The sequence below is a fragment of the Melopsittacus undulatus genome, chromosome 7 (genome assembly GCF_012275295.1).
Source record: "Melopsittacus undulatus isolate bMelUnd1 chromosome 7, bMelUnd1.mat.Z, whole genome shotgun sequence".
NCBI classification, from domain to species: Eukaryota; Metazoa; Chordata; class Aves; order Psittaciformes; family Psittaculidae; genus Melopsittacus; species Melopsittacus undulatus.
The window spans coordinates 60,614,098-60,631,273 of NC_047533.1; the positions used below are offsets into that span (position 1 = coordinate 60,614,098).

The 17,176-nt window shown below is 51.7% G+C and overlaps 1 protein-coding gene across 1 annotated transcript; it reads right to left on the bottom strand.

Annotated features, from left to right (window-relative positions):
- Positions 1-1,590: 1,590 nt before the first annotated feature.
- NKX6-1 (NK6 homeobox 1) lies at positions 1,591-4,287 on the bottom strand. The gene is made up of 3 exons (XM_034064938.1): positions 3,675-4,287; positions 2,859-3,031; positions 1,591-1,842 (listed from the first exon to the last, which is right to left on the bottom strand). Exons 1-3 carry the CDS (start codon positions 4,285-4,287, stop codon positions 1,591-1,593), a joined length of 1,038 nt encoding a protein of 345 aa, XP_033920829.1.
- Between the last annotated feature and the right edge of the window lie 12,889 nt (positions 4,288-17,176).

The window sequence follows — 17,176 nt, forward strand, 5'->3', positions numbered from 1 at the left end:
CGTGGATAAAGGCGATTGTTTCTGGTCTGCTTAGATATGGAAATGATCGCGTCGAGATAATGCGTTTCAATTTTAACCAGTTGTTTCGGTATTGGGTCTACCTATTTACTCAAGACCCTTAGCCGGGCTCTTACTTTATTCACCGTTTTCTTCTCGGAAAGCAGTTTCTTTCCCATAATAACGGTACCACTTCTGCCCTCGCTAATAGTTTGCTTCGCCCGTCGCTTAAAAAGTTAATCCAGCTTAATTTGGGCTAAGACCAACAGCTCCGGGCTCTGGATGGATGCTCTGCCTGGCCGCTCAGGGAGGGACCGGACCGTGCTCCCAGCCCCGGCCCCAGACAGTCCGCGGCTTAGTTTTATTTGCATCCTTCTTCAACTCCCACAGCAAAGTGGACAATTTCCATCGCTAGAAAAACCCAAAACAACTCCCCCACACACACAAAAACCCCAACTCCAAAACCCTACTACTAAGATTGAACAAGAGAGCCTGAAAATTCTCTCTTCCTTTTTTTTCTCCTTCGGTACTGTGGTGTCATTTAATCTCTGATGAGATCAAATTATCTGTATCCTTTAGTGAAGGCAGCAGAAGTCTTTAAACTGGTTTAATTGGTTTATCGGTTTTTTGTTGTTTTTTTTTTTCAACAGAAAGTGCATTACATTTAACTGGTCTTGCAAAGGGCTTTTCTTCTCTTTACAAACCGAATTCTTTTTAATATAAATTAATAAATGTTAAGATGCTATATCACGATATACCATCGTTATTAGCTTAAAAAAATGAAAAAAAAAGAAACCAATTTACATTCTATAGTATTCAGTATGATACAAAAGAAAACACACTTTAAATTCAATTACAGCAACTAAATGAATTTTATATTTTGACTGAAAGTGGTTGTGACAATTCCCACCAGCTACTTTTTCAACACGTGGTTGATTGGAAACGGTGAAAGAAAACCTCTGTCCCCTCCTTTCACTTACTTTGTGCAAGTGAAAGCAAATTGTCCCCTCGCCTCTCCCCGCCCTCACCCCCCGCCCCTGCACGACGACCGCAACAGAAAGAGTTTCAAACATACTAATAAATAGCACTCGGGGCCGCTGCAGTTCCGGCCCGACGGAGGGCCCCGCTGCAGTCACGGTTTGCTCGGCGGCCCCACTGCCGCCCTCATCGGGGCTCCGGGGGGTGCCCCCGGTGCCGCCCGGCAGCGGGGAGCGCAGGACGGGCAATGATGGGAGGGGGGGGACGGGAGGAGAGGAGGCGCCCCCGGCCCCCGCTGTACAAAAAAAGAAGGTATTTTACATGTTAAATATTCACAGTAAGGAACGCCGATGGTAGCGGGGACTCACGGTGTATTTACAAAGAGCCGCAACAGGCGGCCGCCGCACCGCCATCACCGGCAGCGGGAGTGGGACCGGGAGCGGGGCAACCTCGCTGCTCCCCGCAACCCTACAACACGCGGCGCCGGGAGCCCGCTGCGCCGCAGTCCTCTCTGCTGCCCCTCCGGCTTCTTTTCCTCCTCCTCCTCCTCCCGGGCGCGTAGAGTCTATAAAAATAGATCTGTACATGTCCGAAAGCGGCGGCTGGCGGAGCGGGCTAGGCGGAGGCCTCACCTTCGGGGGGATGCAGCAGCAGCCCGCCGCCCCCCGGCTTGTGTTTCTTCAGCAGCTGTGTGATCTTCTCGTCGTCCGAGTTGGGGTCCAGGGGCTTGTTGTAGTCGTCGTCCTCCTCCTCGTTCTCCGAGGCTCCTTTCAGCCGCTCCGTCTCCGAGTCCTGCTTCTTCTTCGCCGTCGCCATCTCCGCCGCGTGCTTCTTCCGCCACTTGGTCCGCCGGTTCTGGAACCAGACCTGACCCAGCCGCCACCGTCACCATTAGCGGCTCCATTACCGACCCCGCTTTCCCGGCCCCAGCCTGCGGCTGTGACTGCCGCTTTGCCAGCGATCTCACCATTTCCCCCTCAACGAAAAGCAGCCCCGCCGCACCGCGCTCCCCGCAGCCGGGGACACCCGTTCCGTGTCCCTCCCAGAGAGGCTGAACCGCAGCCCCCAGAGCCCCCCGAGTTCCGCGGCGGGTTTGGGGCCCTCACTGCCCTCCTGCCCCGAGGGCAGGGGTGTTGTAGTAACACGTAGTAAGACACATTTCGGGCTGAATCCTTCTCCAGCCGCCCCTGTCCCTACAGATATTTTTATCCTCCTTCAGGGCGCCGCCAGCGGAGGGGGTATTTTCACTGTAGAGGCTGCAGTAATTAATTCGCAGCCATCGGGACCTATTTGCAGTGACAAAGGAGGGTCTCTACAGCAGTCTGAAAGCGTGAGCACCGCTGAGAGGCGTCTCCGGCCGAGCCTGCCTCGTGTCTCTCGGAGGGCTCAATGCAGTCCCACAACTCATGGCACCTCCGCTTTGCCACAGCTTCGGTTTTCACTAAACCGGAGAGTTTTGAGCGGGACAGTGCGAAGGGAGTGCGAAGTCCCTGTCCGAGAGCCGGGGCCGCGGTGCGGGGCCCAGGCGGTTTTGTGTGGGATGTGGGCCAGAACTCCTGCTCCCTTACATCCCAACCCCAACTCGAGCATTCCCAGCAGGGCGGCCACCCCCATGGCGTTCAGACTGAACGCACCAGGCTTTTCAGTCTTGCCTGGCGTTTGCTCTTTTTCTAGATAAGATACGCTTCAAAATACCCTCCTCAGCCCCGCCAGTAAGGTAACGAAGGGCGAAGTGCCGGTAGTCGCTGGGAAAGCCCCCGGCGTGGCTCGGCTGCCTCAACCCGCAGCAGCTCCTACAGCCAGGGGAGACCCGGTTCCGCGGCGGGGCCCGTCTGTTCCCCCGGTTACAGCACCCCCAGCCCCGCTCCGCTGCGGGCCCTCACCTTGACTTGGCTCTCCGTCATCCCCAGTGAATAGGCCAACCGGGCTCGCTCCGGGCCCGCTAGGTATTTCGTCTGCTCAAAAGTCTTTTCCAGGGCGAAAATCTGCTGGCCAGAAAAAGTGGGTCTGGTATGTTTTCTCTTCCCGTCCTTATCCAGCAAAATTGAGCCTTGATCTGGCGGTGGGGGGAGAGAAAGGGAAGGCACGGACAGACACATTAATCTGCGGGTTTGGGAATGCGTTTCGCTATCGAGCGGCCCCGGCGGACAGGGGTTCCTCTCCCCGGGGGGGGCGGGGGGGGAACGACGAAGACTGTGACAAAGCTCCGGCCTCCCTGCTCCCCCTGCTTATTTTTCCTTCAAGGATCGAAACTCTGAGCGGACAAACGATATTGTTTTCTAGGAAAGCTGCAGCCAGTGCAAACCGGCTGCAACGGGAAGTCCTGCTTGGGAAAGTTTGTGCGTGCCCCTAAAACCAGCCCCCGGACCCCCACGAGTCCGCAGCGGGAACGGTGAAAGCGACGGCAGAGCGGCCGCCCTCCCCTGAGAGGGCTCCTCTGTTGGCCTCGGTAACAGGCGTTTTACAGGGCTCCGCGCTGACCGAGAGGGAGGGAGAAAGAAAAGCTAACTTGGGAAACAAAAGCAAAAGAGAGTGAGGCAAACGCAGCCTCTCCAGCCACGGCCGGGCCCGGGGATGTGGGACACAGGACGGTCTCGCCGCGATGCAGGAGCGTCCTGGCTCCCCAGTACCGGGAGTGGACTCCCGGCGGTGCTACCCGTGCCCGCTCCCCCCGCTGCCCCTCGGCGCTGGGTACTCACGGGGAGCGCAGGCGAGGCGGGCGTCCCTCCAAGGCGGGCTCTGCATCACCCCCGGCCAGAAGATGGGCGTCCGGCCGGGCAGCTCGGCCAGCGGCTTGGGGTAGCGCCCGGCGGCCACGGCGGCGGCTGCGGCGGCGGCCCCAGGGCTGAAGTAGAGGGCGGGCGGAGGAGGCGGCGGGGGACTGAGGCTGCCGAAGCGGGGCAGCCCGGCCAGGAGCCCGGCGGGCGCCGCCGAGGAGGCGGAGGGCGAGGCGGAGGCGAGCGCGGAGGCCGGCAGGGGCATGGAGGGCCTGCTGAGGATGTCGTTGATGCCGTGCGGAGTGGCGGCCGAGAGCTGCGGCGGGGCTGAGCCCAGCGCCGAGAGTCCGCCCGCGGCGGCGGTGGAGGAGGCGGCCGGCGCCTTGAGGCCGGGGGAGCCGAGCGGCGGCGAGGGCGAGGCAGAGGCGGGCGAGGCGGAGGCAGAGGAGGAGGAGGCGGGCCCGGCGGGCAGGGGGTACGCGGGGTACAGCGGCGCCTTCATCTCGGCCATGCTGTGCAGGGCGGCCAGCGGCGGGCTGCCCAGCAGGAAGGCGCCCTGCCGGGGCGCGCCGTCCATCTGCCCCAGCGCCAGCATCCCCGCGCCGCCGGGCCGGGCCGGGGGGCCCGGACGGCCCCTAGAGCCGCGGGGCCCCGGCGGCGGGCCCGGGGGTGCCGCCCGCACCGGCGCCTCGCATCCGGCCCGCGGGGGCCGCCGCCTTTAGCGGGGAGCTGCGCGCCCGAGCGGCGGCCCCGCCGCCCCGCCGGGCATCGGGGCGGCCGCTCCCGAATTGAAGAAGAGCGGAGCTGCTGCCGGCGTCGTGTGTGTATGCGTGTATGTGCGCAGCGCCCGCGCTTACACACGGATACACCGCCTCTCTGCGCGGAACCGGGGCTCGCCCCGCATCCCAACCGGCGCTGTCCCCGCTGGCGGCCGGCGCGGCTGTCGGGGCTGCGGGCGAGGCTTGGGGCGCTCTGCCGCGCCGCCCCGCTCCCTGCCTCCTTTAGCGGGGGCACGGCCGGCAGCGGGCGCGGCGGCGGCAGCGGCGGGCGGGGGCGGGGCGGTGGCCGGCCCTGCCCACCCGCACCGCGCCCGCCTCGTCGCCAGCTTGGGGCTCTCGGTCCGTTCGCCTCTTCTCTCCATGGCTCTTCTGCTTACCCCTCTGCTCCTCTGCTTTTTCCCATTTCCTTTCCTTTTCCTCTCCCTTTTCCTTTAAATTTTCCCTCTCATTTTCCCCTTTAACTTCCCTTTTCCTTTCTCTTTTTTTATCCTGTTTCTTTCTCTTTTTTTCTCTCCCTTTTCCTTTCCCTTTTTCTTCTCCCTTTTCCTTTTCCCCTTCTCCCCGTTACACCCCATTTCCCCCTCTTTTGCCATTTCCCTTGCTATTGGATTTTCTTTTCCCTTTCCCCTTTGTTTTCATGTGTTCTTTTTCGTTTTCTTTTTCTTTTTTTTTTTTTAATATTTCTTAATTTTCTTTTCTTTTTCTCTCTGGTTTCCTTTTTATTTTCCCTTTCCCATTCGCTATCTCTATTATTTTTTACTCTCATTTCCTCTTTTTTCCTGTTCCTCCCTCTTCTTTCTCTCAGTCTATTCACATCCTTCCTTCCCTTTATTCTTTCTCTCTTTCCCTTCTCCTCTCTCTCTTTCCCTCTTTCGTTCTATTTTTTTCCCCCACCGTTTTCCTTTCTCACTCTCCCTCCGTCTGTCTCTGTACCCGGGGAAAAGCACTCCAAGAAGCAGAGCCACTCCAGTCCCGGCCTGGCCCGACCCTCGCGCACGCTTCTGCACCTCTGCGGGTGCTTGCAGCACCCGCCGCACGTTAGAACAGCTTGTTCATCCCAGCAGGTCCCTGCTCCTTCCTGCCCTGTCCCTGCCGCTGCTACACACCCGAGGCAGCCCCTCGACCCTTGTCCCCTGCACCCGCTCATGGTTCTTCCCGTCGCCCCATGTTGGAAGGGAAGAAATCCCGTGTGGTCCCTACAGAGTGTCCCACAGGGGGACGAGCAGTGCAGAATCACCCTGAGCACTTTTCCCCCTGTGCTGTCTGTGCCCGAGTGAGTGTGCCTATGAGGAACTCTATTTCCTCGAGCGTGGAAAAGGGGATGATGTGGAATTTCGATTTTTTTTTTTAATTACAGATCTGATTTAAAGAGGAAACATGTTGATCCTCAACCTGCGGCGGTGTTCCCTTCCATTCCATTTATTTCTAAATGCCGCTTGTTGCTTGGAATTGTTTTAGTTTCATTTACAACGCCGCATAAAAACTCTCGAAGTAAGGGCTCATAGAGCAGGACCTTTCCTCGCCTGAACTTCTGCACAGCCACGCAAACTGCGTCTCGCGTATAATTATTGAGTTTGATTTATGATTCTTTTCTTTTTCGTCCTTGGGTCACTTTTCAACTATTCGAAAAACCAAACAACAAAAAGAAAGTCATTTCCAGAGCGGTGTCAGCGGAGCCAGCGGGCGCTCTGCCCCGCAGCTCCGGGAGTGCCAGGGCTCGGCTGGGGCTCAGGCGTGCGGAGGATGGTCCTTGCCTCTCAGGGTGACCGCTTTGCATTTTAATTGAGGGAAGGAAGATTAAACCGGGTTTGGCAGCCTAGAGGCAGGCGCGGAGTGGCCCTGCTCTATGGCCCTCACCCGGGGGAGCTGCTTTGCCCCGCCTGCAGAGGACACGGTGTGGGGGCCGGGGTCCTCAATACATGGCGGGGATGGACAGAGACTCCACAGCCCCGCCGCCTCCCTGCTCCTCCGTGTGCTCGCTGGCCCCGCTCCTCCCTCCCGGCCGAAGCGGACATGAAGAGCCCAACGCCTGTGGGCTTGTTTGCAAAGCAAAACCCAGCCAGGCCTCCCTCGCGAACCGATTCTTCTTCCCTCCTCCTCCAATGCACTTGCGGCACCCTGAAAACGAGCGTTTATTTGGGGGCCGCCTCGAGCGACTTCTTTCCTAAAAATAGCATCACAGGTGACACGGAGCCAAAAGGGCTGAGCAGTACTTGAGAAACAGTTCAGATTCAAAACCAGGAATCAACATTACCCCCTTTCTGCGTCTTTAATACCTGTCACACAGAAATGCTTGACGATATTGATACTCTCAGCTCACTTTCCAGTCTCGGGTTTTGTTTCCCCGAAACACAGCCGTAGACTGAGCTGCGCGGTGCTTCTCAGCAGCGGGTGGGGGGCACCGTGAGCATGCCCCGCCTCGGTACTGTGGGGGTAACTGCGGTGAACGAACCAGAACCCGAAAACGCCGCAGGCAAAGTACTTCTTGTGGGCAGTGGACGGGTTCGCTGCTGGTTACCCCAACTAGGGAAACCCAGCCGTCTGCGTTTCCCCAACTGCCCTAGGTCTCGTCACAAACGCTTCACCGATCTGGTGCAGATAAATCAACGACCACTTTAAATAATACAAGAGAGAGCAACAGCGGAACGAGTTGGGAGGCGAGTGAAGCGGAGGGCGAGCGGCCGGGCTGCGGGGAGGGGGGAAGACATCGACGACGAGGGACGGGCGGGGGAGAGCGGTCACCCGGAGAAGGCAAAGCCGCCCCACAAGCTCCCCTGGAAACCTCGCAGGGCACCGGAAGGAGCCCGGGAAGTCCCCGAAGGCGCTGGGGCAGCCGGTGCGGGGGGGGGGGTGTGACGGGACGGGCAGCGGGGTGCAAGGGCTGAAGGAGGTGCTGCGGAGACCTCGGTCACACAGACCGAAGACGAAGGAGAGATTGGAATGAAGAGGTACACAGAAGGAGTGTTGTCAGAAAATGCTGTAGTTTGCTCGTTCGAGGGGTAAGAAGTACGAGCGCTGGAGCAGCTGCGGCTCCGAAATTCATGTTTCTGCTGGAATGGTCCCAGCACATCTGTAAGGAAAAAAACCAAACCAAAACAAAAGCCAGACACATAAGAACAACTAAAATTAGAAGGCCCAAAGTACTTTGGCATAGGAGGGTTAGATATTCTTCAAGCCGATGAAGTGGGGACCCGAACTGCAGCTTGCTTCTCGGCTCCGGCTGCGGTGTTCAGCTGTGTCCGGGCTGCTGCCCCCAAGGGAGCGTTGGCCAGGCCCTGCCCAGAGCTTCGCCGTCCCCCCAGAAGAGGGAACAGGCGCCAGGAACCCCATCTTTTGCGCCAGGAAGGCATCTTGACCGGGAGAGGGGTCTGTCTGAACTAAATCGAGTGATCGCTTTATTTAGCAAATGAACTGCTTTGCCATTACCGTATGTTCTTCATTGCAAACAAGCAGTCGGTTACTTTTCTAAAGTGATGGATAGGTATTTAGACACCTTTTCGTTGTAACAGCACTGTAAAGCCACTGAATCATTTGTTGCCTGCCCTGCATGGTGGAAAGGAACTGAGCCAGGAAAGCCTAATGTTCTTCTGGGTGCTAATTCCAACTCTTAATCAAGATCTGATTACCAAAAAGGAAGACAGAGCATAAAAATGCTATAAAGATTTAAATTTTTTTCTATCTTGAGCATAATTCACACCGCAAATGTGTCCATTATGGAATTCACTCCAGTAGGGAAATTGTGATGCTGTTGCAAGATTCCCTACAGCAGAGCTCCTGCCAATGATGATGAATAATCTCGGTCCATATGCTAGCTCTATATAGCTCTGTAGTACCAGCGTGCTCTCATTCTCTTTCTGCTTCCTCAAAAAAAATGTGGAATATCTGAAGAACAGTAAAAGCTAATTAAAAATAGTTAATAGGTTAATCAGACTCGGTCTTATATTTATCTAATGCAGAGCACTGATTCTTTAGTGATGTAGCTTTGAGGCATTACCACGAGCCAAGAAAATGAATCAGACGTTTAATGGAGATGTGGAAACGGAAATTTCTTGTAAGACTACAAAATCGCAAGCCAATAATACACTAAAATATAATAAAGTTATTATTAAAATTCCACTCATGGAATGCCGTCCTCTGTGTCCTCTCACTAGGTGACAAATAGAGGCCAAGCCGGCCAGAGAATTTCTCAGGAGCCTGGCCTTTGGGTGCATCTCACCTGCTTTTTAGCATTCTTGTCCCAGAGCGTCTGCCTACAGATCTCGGCTGACAACCAAAGGCAAGAGGCATCACTTTGTAGGGCACCCCACTGCTGAGCCCCTAGTTTGCTCCTCAGAGTACCAAGGGCTATGAAACGCTGCCAAATCTAGCTGGAGGTGTCAACTTCGGATAGATATTGCTGTGTATTACTCATCTGGGCTGACAACAGCATGGTTTCTGTGGGTAACAGGTTCCCTTCCCAGACAGCGGTTGATGCTGGGCGCTCTGCCTTCCCCGGGGGCTGCCAACCACTTGTAAGGACAAGCTCATATCACTTTGCTGCTCTAACTCTGTGGTCCCCACATCCTGGCCGGATTTCTGTTTCTGTTTACACCGAAGTGTATCCGGAATAACCGGGAATGGAGGCTGATACTGTAATTGACTGAGAGGAAACAAGACCTGTTTACTGCCTTTTTAAAACAGCTGCAAGGACAACGAGGGTGTTGCAGGCTGCTGCTTACAGTTACCATTGCCATTTCAGCATTTCTCTTGGTTGTCTTAAATGAGATGATCAAGTATCTTCTGTCTCTTCAAGTAAGGCAAAATGTTTTTCGCCTTTCTGGAGCGTCGAAAACATTTGATGTTGGAGCCGAGTAATTGCTTTTAGTTTTGATTTGTGATCGTTGGTCCAGCCTGACCCCTGCTGGGGAAAAGCCAGAGGAGAGGATTACAAGTGCAGAGGGAGTGTCCGTCTGTCCGAGATCCAGAGGTTCACCAGGGAGTATTCCTGGCTCAGTCCTGCTCCCAACCCTCTCCCAGACCCCGGTCCTGCCCCTGCTACACGCTCCCCTCTCACAGTACAAGCTTTACCTGAAGTTAGCCCAGCTTCCATCTCCAAAGGCTCCCCACCACTCTGCCACACTGCAGTGTGGAAGCCGCATATATCTAATGTGGCTGCAGGGTCTGCTGTAGGTGCACCCAGCACTCTGCTGGCATCCTGGCTCCGAGGCCCTGCTAGCTATAGCCGTGCAGCAGTTCTGATTACCAGCACTCCGTTTATCCTAATTAGTGCACAACAGATTTATTAACATTGCCGTGAACGTCTATTCTTGCATGGTGTTACTGAGAGCTGTAGCTATAGCACAGATGTGCCCATGATGCAATGTGGAATTTAGAAAAGGTTGTATGCTGGTGAAGGACTGCCATCCTTGCAGTAGGAATGGCTCTTCTTTCCAGTGGCCATGGGAGCAGCAGTGCCAGAGACTGCTGCTGCCTCTGCCTACCTCTGTCTGCAGCATAATTGATTCTGGGATGGCCTGCTCCATTTCCAGGTGGGCCTGGGGAACCCTGTGAGGGCTGAGCATGTGTGGCTGATCAGACATTGTCAAGGAAACTATTTTAACTTGCTATTATCAATCATGTTGAGATGTACATGTAATAGGCCAGATGTGTAACAGCAGGGACAAGGGGCACTAGTGCTCCATCTCCCTCATTTAGCTTTTCTGAAGGGCTGAGAAGGTGCCACCCTTCCAAAGTTACCTTCCTTTTTCTTTCCACTGTGCATTGCTGCACATGTGTATGTGCACATGAGGTGTGAATAAAGATACTAATTTAGACCTAGCACACACTCACCCATCATCCTCTGGCCTTAGTGGAGCCACCCAAGCAAGGTATTGAGTGTCTCCATGGCTGTAATTGCTGGGTACAGGTCCAGGCAGTACCCTGGCTTTCATGTGAGTAATTTTTGATGTGGATAACCAGGCTAAAAGTAATGACTGACTTTACTTTGGTTTCACATTAACAGCAAAAATGTATGGAAATTTAACTGCCATAGCTGGAGCTTTTATATAGTTTCTTTCACTCTATGAGACAAATATATGTATGGTAGGCCATTGCTGGTGATCGATCTTTAAGCAGCCCCCCGTGGAAATCAGCAGAGAGAGCTTTGCTTAGAAATTGTTGGCACAGGGTGGTCCAGTGTCAGGGAACTGGAAATCGTTAAATTGATGATCTAAATGGGGGTGGGAGGGAGAAAGCAGCTGCAGTAGCTATCATTATGTGCATATTTTTATGATTTTTAGAAAATTGTATTTCAGCATTTTCCATCACATGAAAGGCTGACATGACTGCATTGATTAGCAAAGAGGTAGAGAAGATTACTGACAGCGGTACACTTTGTAACACGACTTGGTTTAAGAAAAGATCTTGCTGGTTTCGTTTCAGTTGCCGTGTGACCGCAGGCCTCGGGGCAGCAGCGGTGTGCAGGCGCAGGGCTGGAACACGGCGTGCATCCCTCGGGAAGCCCCAGGCGGCTCGGCAGGAGCCGGAGGGTTTCCGTTCAGCAGCCAGTCGCTGGTGCTCGCTCCGGCAGCTCCACCTAGCGAGGAGCTCTCTCCTCAGCTGCCGGTTCCGGCTCTGGAGGCTTTCCAGGGCTGGAAACCAGAAGGGCAAGGCAGGTACCTCCCTTTCTTCCCCATCCTCCCCAACTCTGGTCCCTCGAGCGACGAGGAACACCTCAAACACCTACCCGGCTCTCCTGTCTGAGCCATCAGAATAGCAAGGCTGGAGAAGCCCTTCCCAGGGAAGGGCATGTGGAATGAGATGGAATCTTAACGCTTTCAGCCTCTCTCTTACAGCCTGCTGAAAAACACACCTTACATTGTCTGCAGGGGTTTTATCTCCATAATGAACTTTATCTGAGCTGCCACCCCTAAGCTCTTAGCTTGTGTATCACCGTAACTCAGGTCACACTGAGCTTCCCTTGTTCCAAGCTGCTTGCTTTGCTTCTTCTCTGATCCTAGGCAGGCTCAGCAAGGTCCTGCTGTCTTAGCCATGCTGGTCCTGGCCTGGCACAAACCAGTGACAGAAAGACAAGCAAACAGTTAATCTCAGTGTGTGGCCAAATACTGAGAGGAGTCACTATGCACTGCCTGGGCCAGTTGCCCTTCCCCAGCAGAACAGCAGAGCAGACTCCATGATCTCCTTCCCACAACTGTAGAACCTTATCATGTCAGGTCCTGTACAGAGGCTTACTGCTTGCTTTCTAACTTTATAAGAATATAATAAGGAAAGATATAAATCACTATTTGAATAATTGTGAAGGACATGGTGCTTCTGTCTGCCCTGTGTCAGCAGAGGCTGCTGTCCCATAACAGAAGGGGCAAGAGTATCTCTGTCTGGGTGCAGTCAGGACTGTAAGCCTGCACCATTGCTTTAAGTGTCTACCATTGCCTTCCTTGGGATTTGCTGGAGCAGAGCAGGCTGGCAGCAGGTTGAGCAGCAAGAGGGAGTTATTTTCCTCCCTCTCATCTATGTGCAGTACCATCTAGGCCTGCAAACTCCATGTCACCTTACTGGTCCCAACAACAGCGTGGGGGTTTGTTAAAGGTGCTACAAGTGCTATGCCATGAACAGCTGAGTGGCACGTTCAGAGACCTTAGGGGATATGGTGGCTTCTGCCAGGCTCAAACTCATTCTCTAGGGGAGAGGCCGACGTGCCTTGCACAACAGAGGTGGGGCTTCTGGGCTGGCCTTGTGGCCATAGGGAAGCAGAGCATGGCTGGACCTGCTCTCCAGAGGTGTAATGGAGAAGGCAGAGAGATTGCAGTGGAGCCTGGGAGCTGACAAGGGAAGCAGGAAGTCTGGTGATCAGATTTTTCTGTAATAAGCTGAACCCATAGGAGAGGAGAGTTGTTTGCTGTTTTGTTTTTTTCTTGTGCTTTCCTCTTTCCAGAGAAGGATAAGATTCCAGATGCAGAGCACTAAAAAGCTTGCAGCCAGAAGCCGTAATTTCCTACTGTGAGGGTCTGAATTCAACTTTGCACCTGATTTTGCAGTGGCACTGCCAGAGACTCATGCAGTAAAGCATGCTGCCATTTCTTGTCCTACAGATAAAACTGTCAGTTTTCTGCAAGTTTCTCAGTCATCTCTACCAGTTCCTGCTCATGCTTTCCTTCTCATCTGTCATAATCACTAGTGCCAACAGGAGTCATATTCTGCAGCTTGCATGAACTTCTTTCTAGTGGCACTGGGGACAGGATAGCAGGGAATGCTTGGCTGCAGTTAAGGATCCCAGGTGTTTTGTCTTTTCTACCTCCAGGTATATTCCTGATGGTTTGTTACAGTGAAATAATTTGTCCCAGCACTAGCTTTGGTTAGCTCTTATGGTGGCAGAAAGGATGTTATTCACAAAGCACCTTCTGAGTGTGTTGATACGGTAGCTAGCTGAGAGTGAGTCTTCTTGCATTGGGAGACAGGGAATTCCTTTAGTTTGTAACTGCATTAGAAAAAAGCTGGATCGAAGTGTGAGACTGAAGATATGGCTCTGGGCTTTTTTCTTTTGACTTTGCAGTACAGTGTTCAGGTAAACACACAGCTGTCTGGCACAACAGTAAGAAGAGTAGAAAGCCAGTTGCTGTGGTTGCTCTCCATTTTCATTTTAGCTCTTGCTCTTCTGGCAGTACCTGACTGAGGACCAGCTGGTCTGGTCACAGGCCAGAGAGAGCTAAAATGCTAAAAGCAGAACTGGTGCCTCTTTTGCGTAATAAATACACAGTCCTTCTGTTTCTGCAGGTCCTCCTTCCTTCACCATGATCTCAGCATGAAGCAGGCAGCCAGCTGAGGGGCTTGGGGGATAGGTAATAGGCTGATTGATCACAGATTCCTTGGCCCATTTAGCACAGTGAGCATGTTTCTAGACAAAGCTGTCTGGCACGTCCAGGTAAGCAAAAGAAGTTGAAGAACTTGCCAGCAGCTGCCCATATGTGTGCTGGCAACTTAGGGAGAAGTGAGATCAGAAACAGGAGTGCCATGAGATGCATTCAGAAGTCACTATCCCAGATTTGCAATGGAGCTTTCAACCACAAGCTTAAGAAAATGAAAGGCCTTGAGTCTCTGTCTTTCGTAGCTCAGGTTTTCTTGGCTCTTTTTAAGAGGGAGGAAGATGCTAATCTCAACCTGTATCCTCCTAGTAAAGAGCTCAGGGTCTGATATAACCCAGATCCAGTCCACAGAGTTTGGAAAAAGGAGGCAAAGATACCAAAGGTATGACCAGTTAGTAATTTCTAGGGTATTTTTATGGCTATACCACTAGAAGATAACTCTCAGAGAATTCACTTAAGTGACTATGTAGGAATACATAAAGAGCAAGATGTACTTCAGTCTGAAGACTATCACAATAAAATGGCAGCAAACCAGGACTTTAAAGGGCAGTCTTTACAGATCATGACTATAATACTTGGCTTAATTGCATCCTGCCGACTGCTCTCCACTTATAAAATACACTCTGAGCATGCCATAATGCTCCGCCTGTCCCTTGAGATAAGATAGTAAGATGGTATTGCTGGCAAAACAGAGTGATATTTCATAAACTGCTAAAAATCAATGGCGATATGCCTGCTCATACCTTAGATGAACTTTTCTTATGAACTGGAAAGTAATAGGGTGAGTAATACTAGAGTTCGATTAAATGAAATGACATGAAACTTCTTGAAAGCAGTGTAAAAAGGAGGGGAGCAAATCCAGTGACAGAAGTGCAGCCACAACTCAAGTAAACACTTGTAAATACTTCACATGGAAGCAGTACTCTGAGCTGAGAATGGTAGAAAATGTTGCTGAAAATGCAGAAGAACATTTGCCTCAGCCTAAGATGGCAAAATACCCACTCATGGGATTTGGGCTTGGCCTTGTATTTGGCATGTGGGGGAGCATATGTTTGTTGCAACAGGTTGAAATAGGGACTGCTCACAGTGCAGTAGAAAAGCCCCCTCTCTGACAGCCCACCGGTCAGAAAGCTTTGTGGTCTCCTCAGTTATATAGAAAGAACCAGAATGATCAGAGACTGAAGAAGGAAAATAAAGTATGGGCACAAGCACAGTCCCTTTGAGGTCATGCAGAAGTGATTTGCTTTGCAGAGGAAGGCAGCTAGCTCTTAGATGCAGGCACCTGCAGTGTTAAGGCTGCTATATATATATATATGTTAACATAAATGATCTCCACCTCTACTGAAACTGCTGGGAAGTTCACTGGGCACAATGAGTTTTCTTGGCCAAGTTTCTCCTGTGAACAAGGTTTTGCCAAACAGAGTAGTGGAGGCTGTATAGGAGGCAATAGGTATCCTCTTCCTCCGTCCTGCCCTGCCTCCTGCAGGCTGTGCATAGGGTTCCTGACCTTGTTCTAAGAATGAGCAGGTGTCCCAGCACCCCCTGAGTCTCTGCCAGGCTGGTACCACTCTGAAGGTGCTGGTGAGCTACTGGAGAGCAGCCGCAGATGTGGGGTCACCAAAAGGAGCTATTGTGTATCTAGTGAGTCCTTGTTTTAAAAGCATCTTCGGAAAGCATGAAGTATCTTCTAAAACTGTATGGGGAGCGAATTGCTTTTCTGTCCTATGCAAAACACCCAGAGAGTAGACTAATTTCTGCAAATACTTTAGTCTGAATTGAGTAGGGAACAGCTGATTCTCTTGGTGCGACATTTAGTGGGACTTGTCTAGAACAGAATGAGCTCCTCTTTTCTCCCTGGCAGTCATTTGAGTTTTGACAGAGTGGTGCCATCAGTCGCTTTAAGTGATCCAGTGATCACTCTTTCAGTCTTACCCAGCTGGAGTTGCAAAGCTATAGTTTCTACTCATGTTATCAGTCAGTCTGTTTCCTCATCAGGCTTGTCCTCACCTTTTTCCATGCCCACACACTCCTTGCAAAAGGTACTCTTGCCTTTTGAAGTGTGTGAAGAGCTGCAAGCTGATACATTTTGGTGTTCCAAGCAGAGGTTTGTATTAAAATAAAGGATCTGCATGGATAATATAACATAGAGTGTATGTGAAATCACAAACTAAGGGTGTGTTGCAGATTCATGGCAAGTTCAGACAGCCACAACAAGTAAGTTCAAGAATTAATTTCACATCATCTATAAAAACAGCAGCAGCTTGCCAAACATCGACCACATAAGAACCCTTTCTGGGGAAAACCCAAGAGCATCCCAGGGATTATATCAGGAAGGAAGGATCAAGAATAACTCAGTAGCTGTGCAACTCAGTCTGTTGGACCAAACTGAAGGGGACAGCTGCCTGGGGCAAAGGTTTCTGCAGCCAGACCTTTCACAGTGGCCACCAGACTATGTTCTTCAGACTTCAGTACTTAATTTGGGAGTAATGAGGTCAGTTTGCTTTGTTTGTTTTGTTTTGTTGTTTTTCTGGCACACGAGTGGCCTACTTTATAAAGTTCAAATGTGCAAGTAATAAGCAAATAATTCTTGACCACAATGTCATGAACTATGTTGTTTTTATGCCAGACTAGAAAATGTAAACAGATTATATGACATGTTAACTAAATACAAAAGCACAATTCAATGCTTTCAGTGGATTTACATTACTAAAATATAGATATGCATGCTCTATTCAGGATGCTTGGCAAAGCATTGCTAGCTTTTGACCCATGTTAAACTCAGCAAAACAGTATTACAGCTCATGCTGTATTAATTTAGAGGGGGGAAAAGCAGCCTTTTTACTGACTCATACAATCCTATATTCCAGTGAGGCTTTTCTTTTTTTCTTTTTAAGCATCTGACTCTAGTGCTTAGAGCTGGAGGAGGATTCGTCTCAGAGTGCACATGTTGTGTAACAACAAGCTTCTGACCTGAAATTTCAGCTCTGAGCATATCCCAAGCACCTGGGCTTCAGTGCCCTGCTCCCACGCACCATTTCAAGGCAGCTCCAGGCAGTGTTTTGCAGTTCTCAGTTTTGTCAGGGGAGCATAGGGTATTAATAGCCAGCTTTGTGCTTTGGAGAACAAACCCTCAACATGATGTGAGGCTATTGTATCACTGTCCTCTGCTTCTTTCTGGCTCTCCCTGGTTCCTCTTTATATAATGATTTAGGGATGCAAAAAGATTATAAATTGTTTAAATGCAGCACATTACAACACCATTCATAATTATCTGAGTGAATAATGTGCTGTTGTTGACATCATTTGACATTGCCATCTATGCTGACCAGTAAGTATGAATATTTTTCATTTGTTTCACTTCTGCACACTAGTATGCATCCACTAAAAACATCTCAGAAAGAAACCCAAAAGCTGCAAACAGCTCCTGCTTCCCAGACTGCCAGCAATAGGGCTCCTCAACGTTACATCTCCAGATGCACTGTTCTTTCCAGCACACATTCTGAGATGGATACTTTCCGCTCCTCAGCTCCCAGGCAAACCAGGGACCAGTTCCTCCAATTTGTTTCTGCTGCAGCAGGAACAAAACAGCCCCACTCTGCTTCTCTCCTGCACAACAACAGAAGAGACAACAGAGACAGCAGAGACAATAGCAGCCTTTCTATCAGGAGGCTGTGTGCAGCCCGTGTAAGTTCTTTAGTGCGGTTTATATAACTGTTTTAATGTCACAGGGCTTTCACTTCGCGTCTGCCTGCGGAGAACTCCCCCTTCTGTACGTAGGTCGAGGCACAGGGCAGAGAGGCAGCTCCCAGCTAGGCAGGGAAGGCAGATCTGTCTGCTGTGGATAACT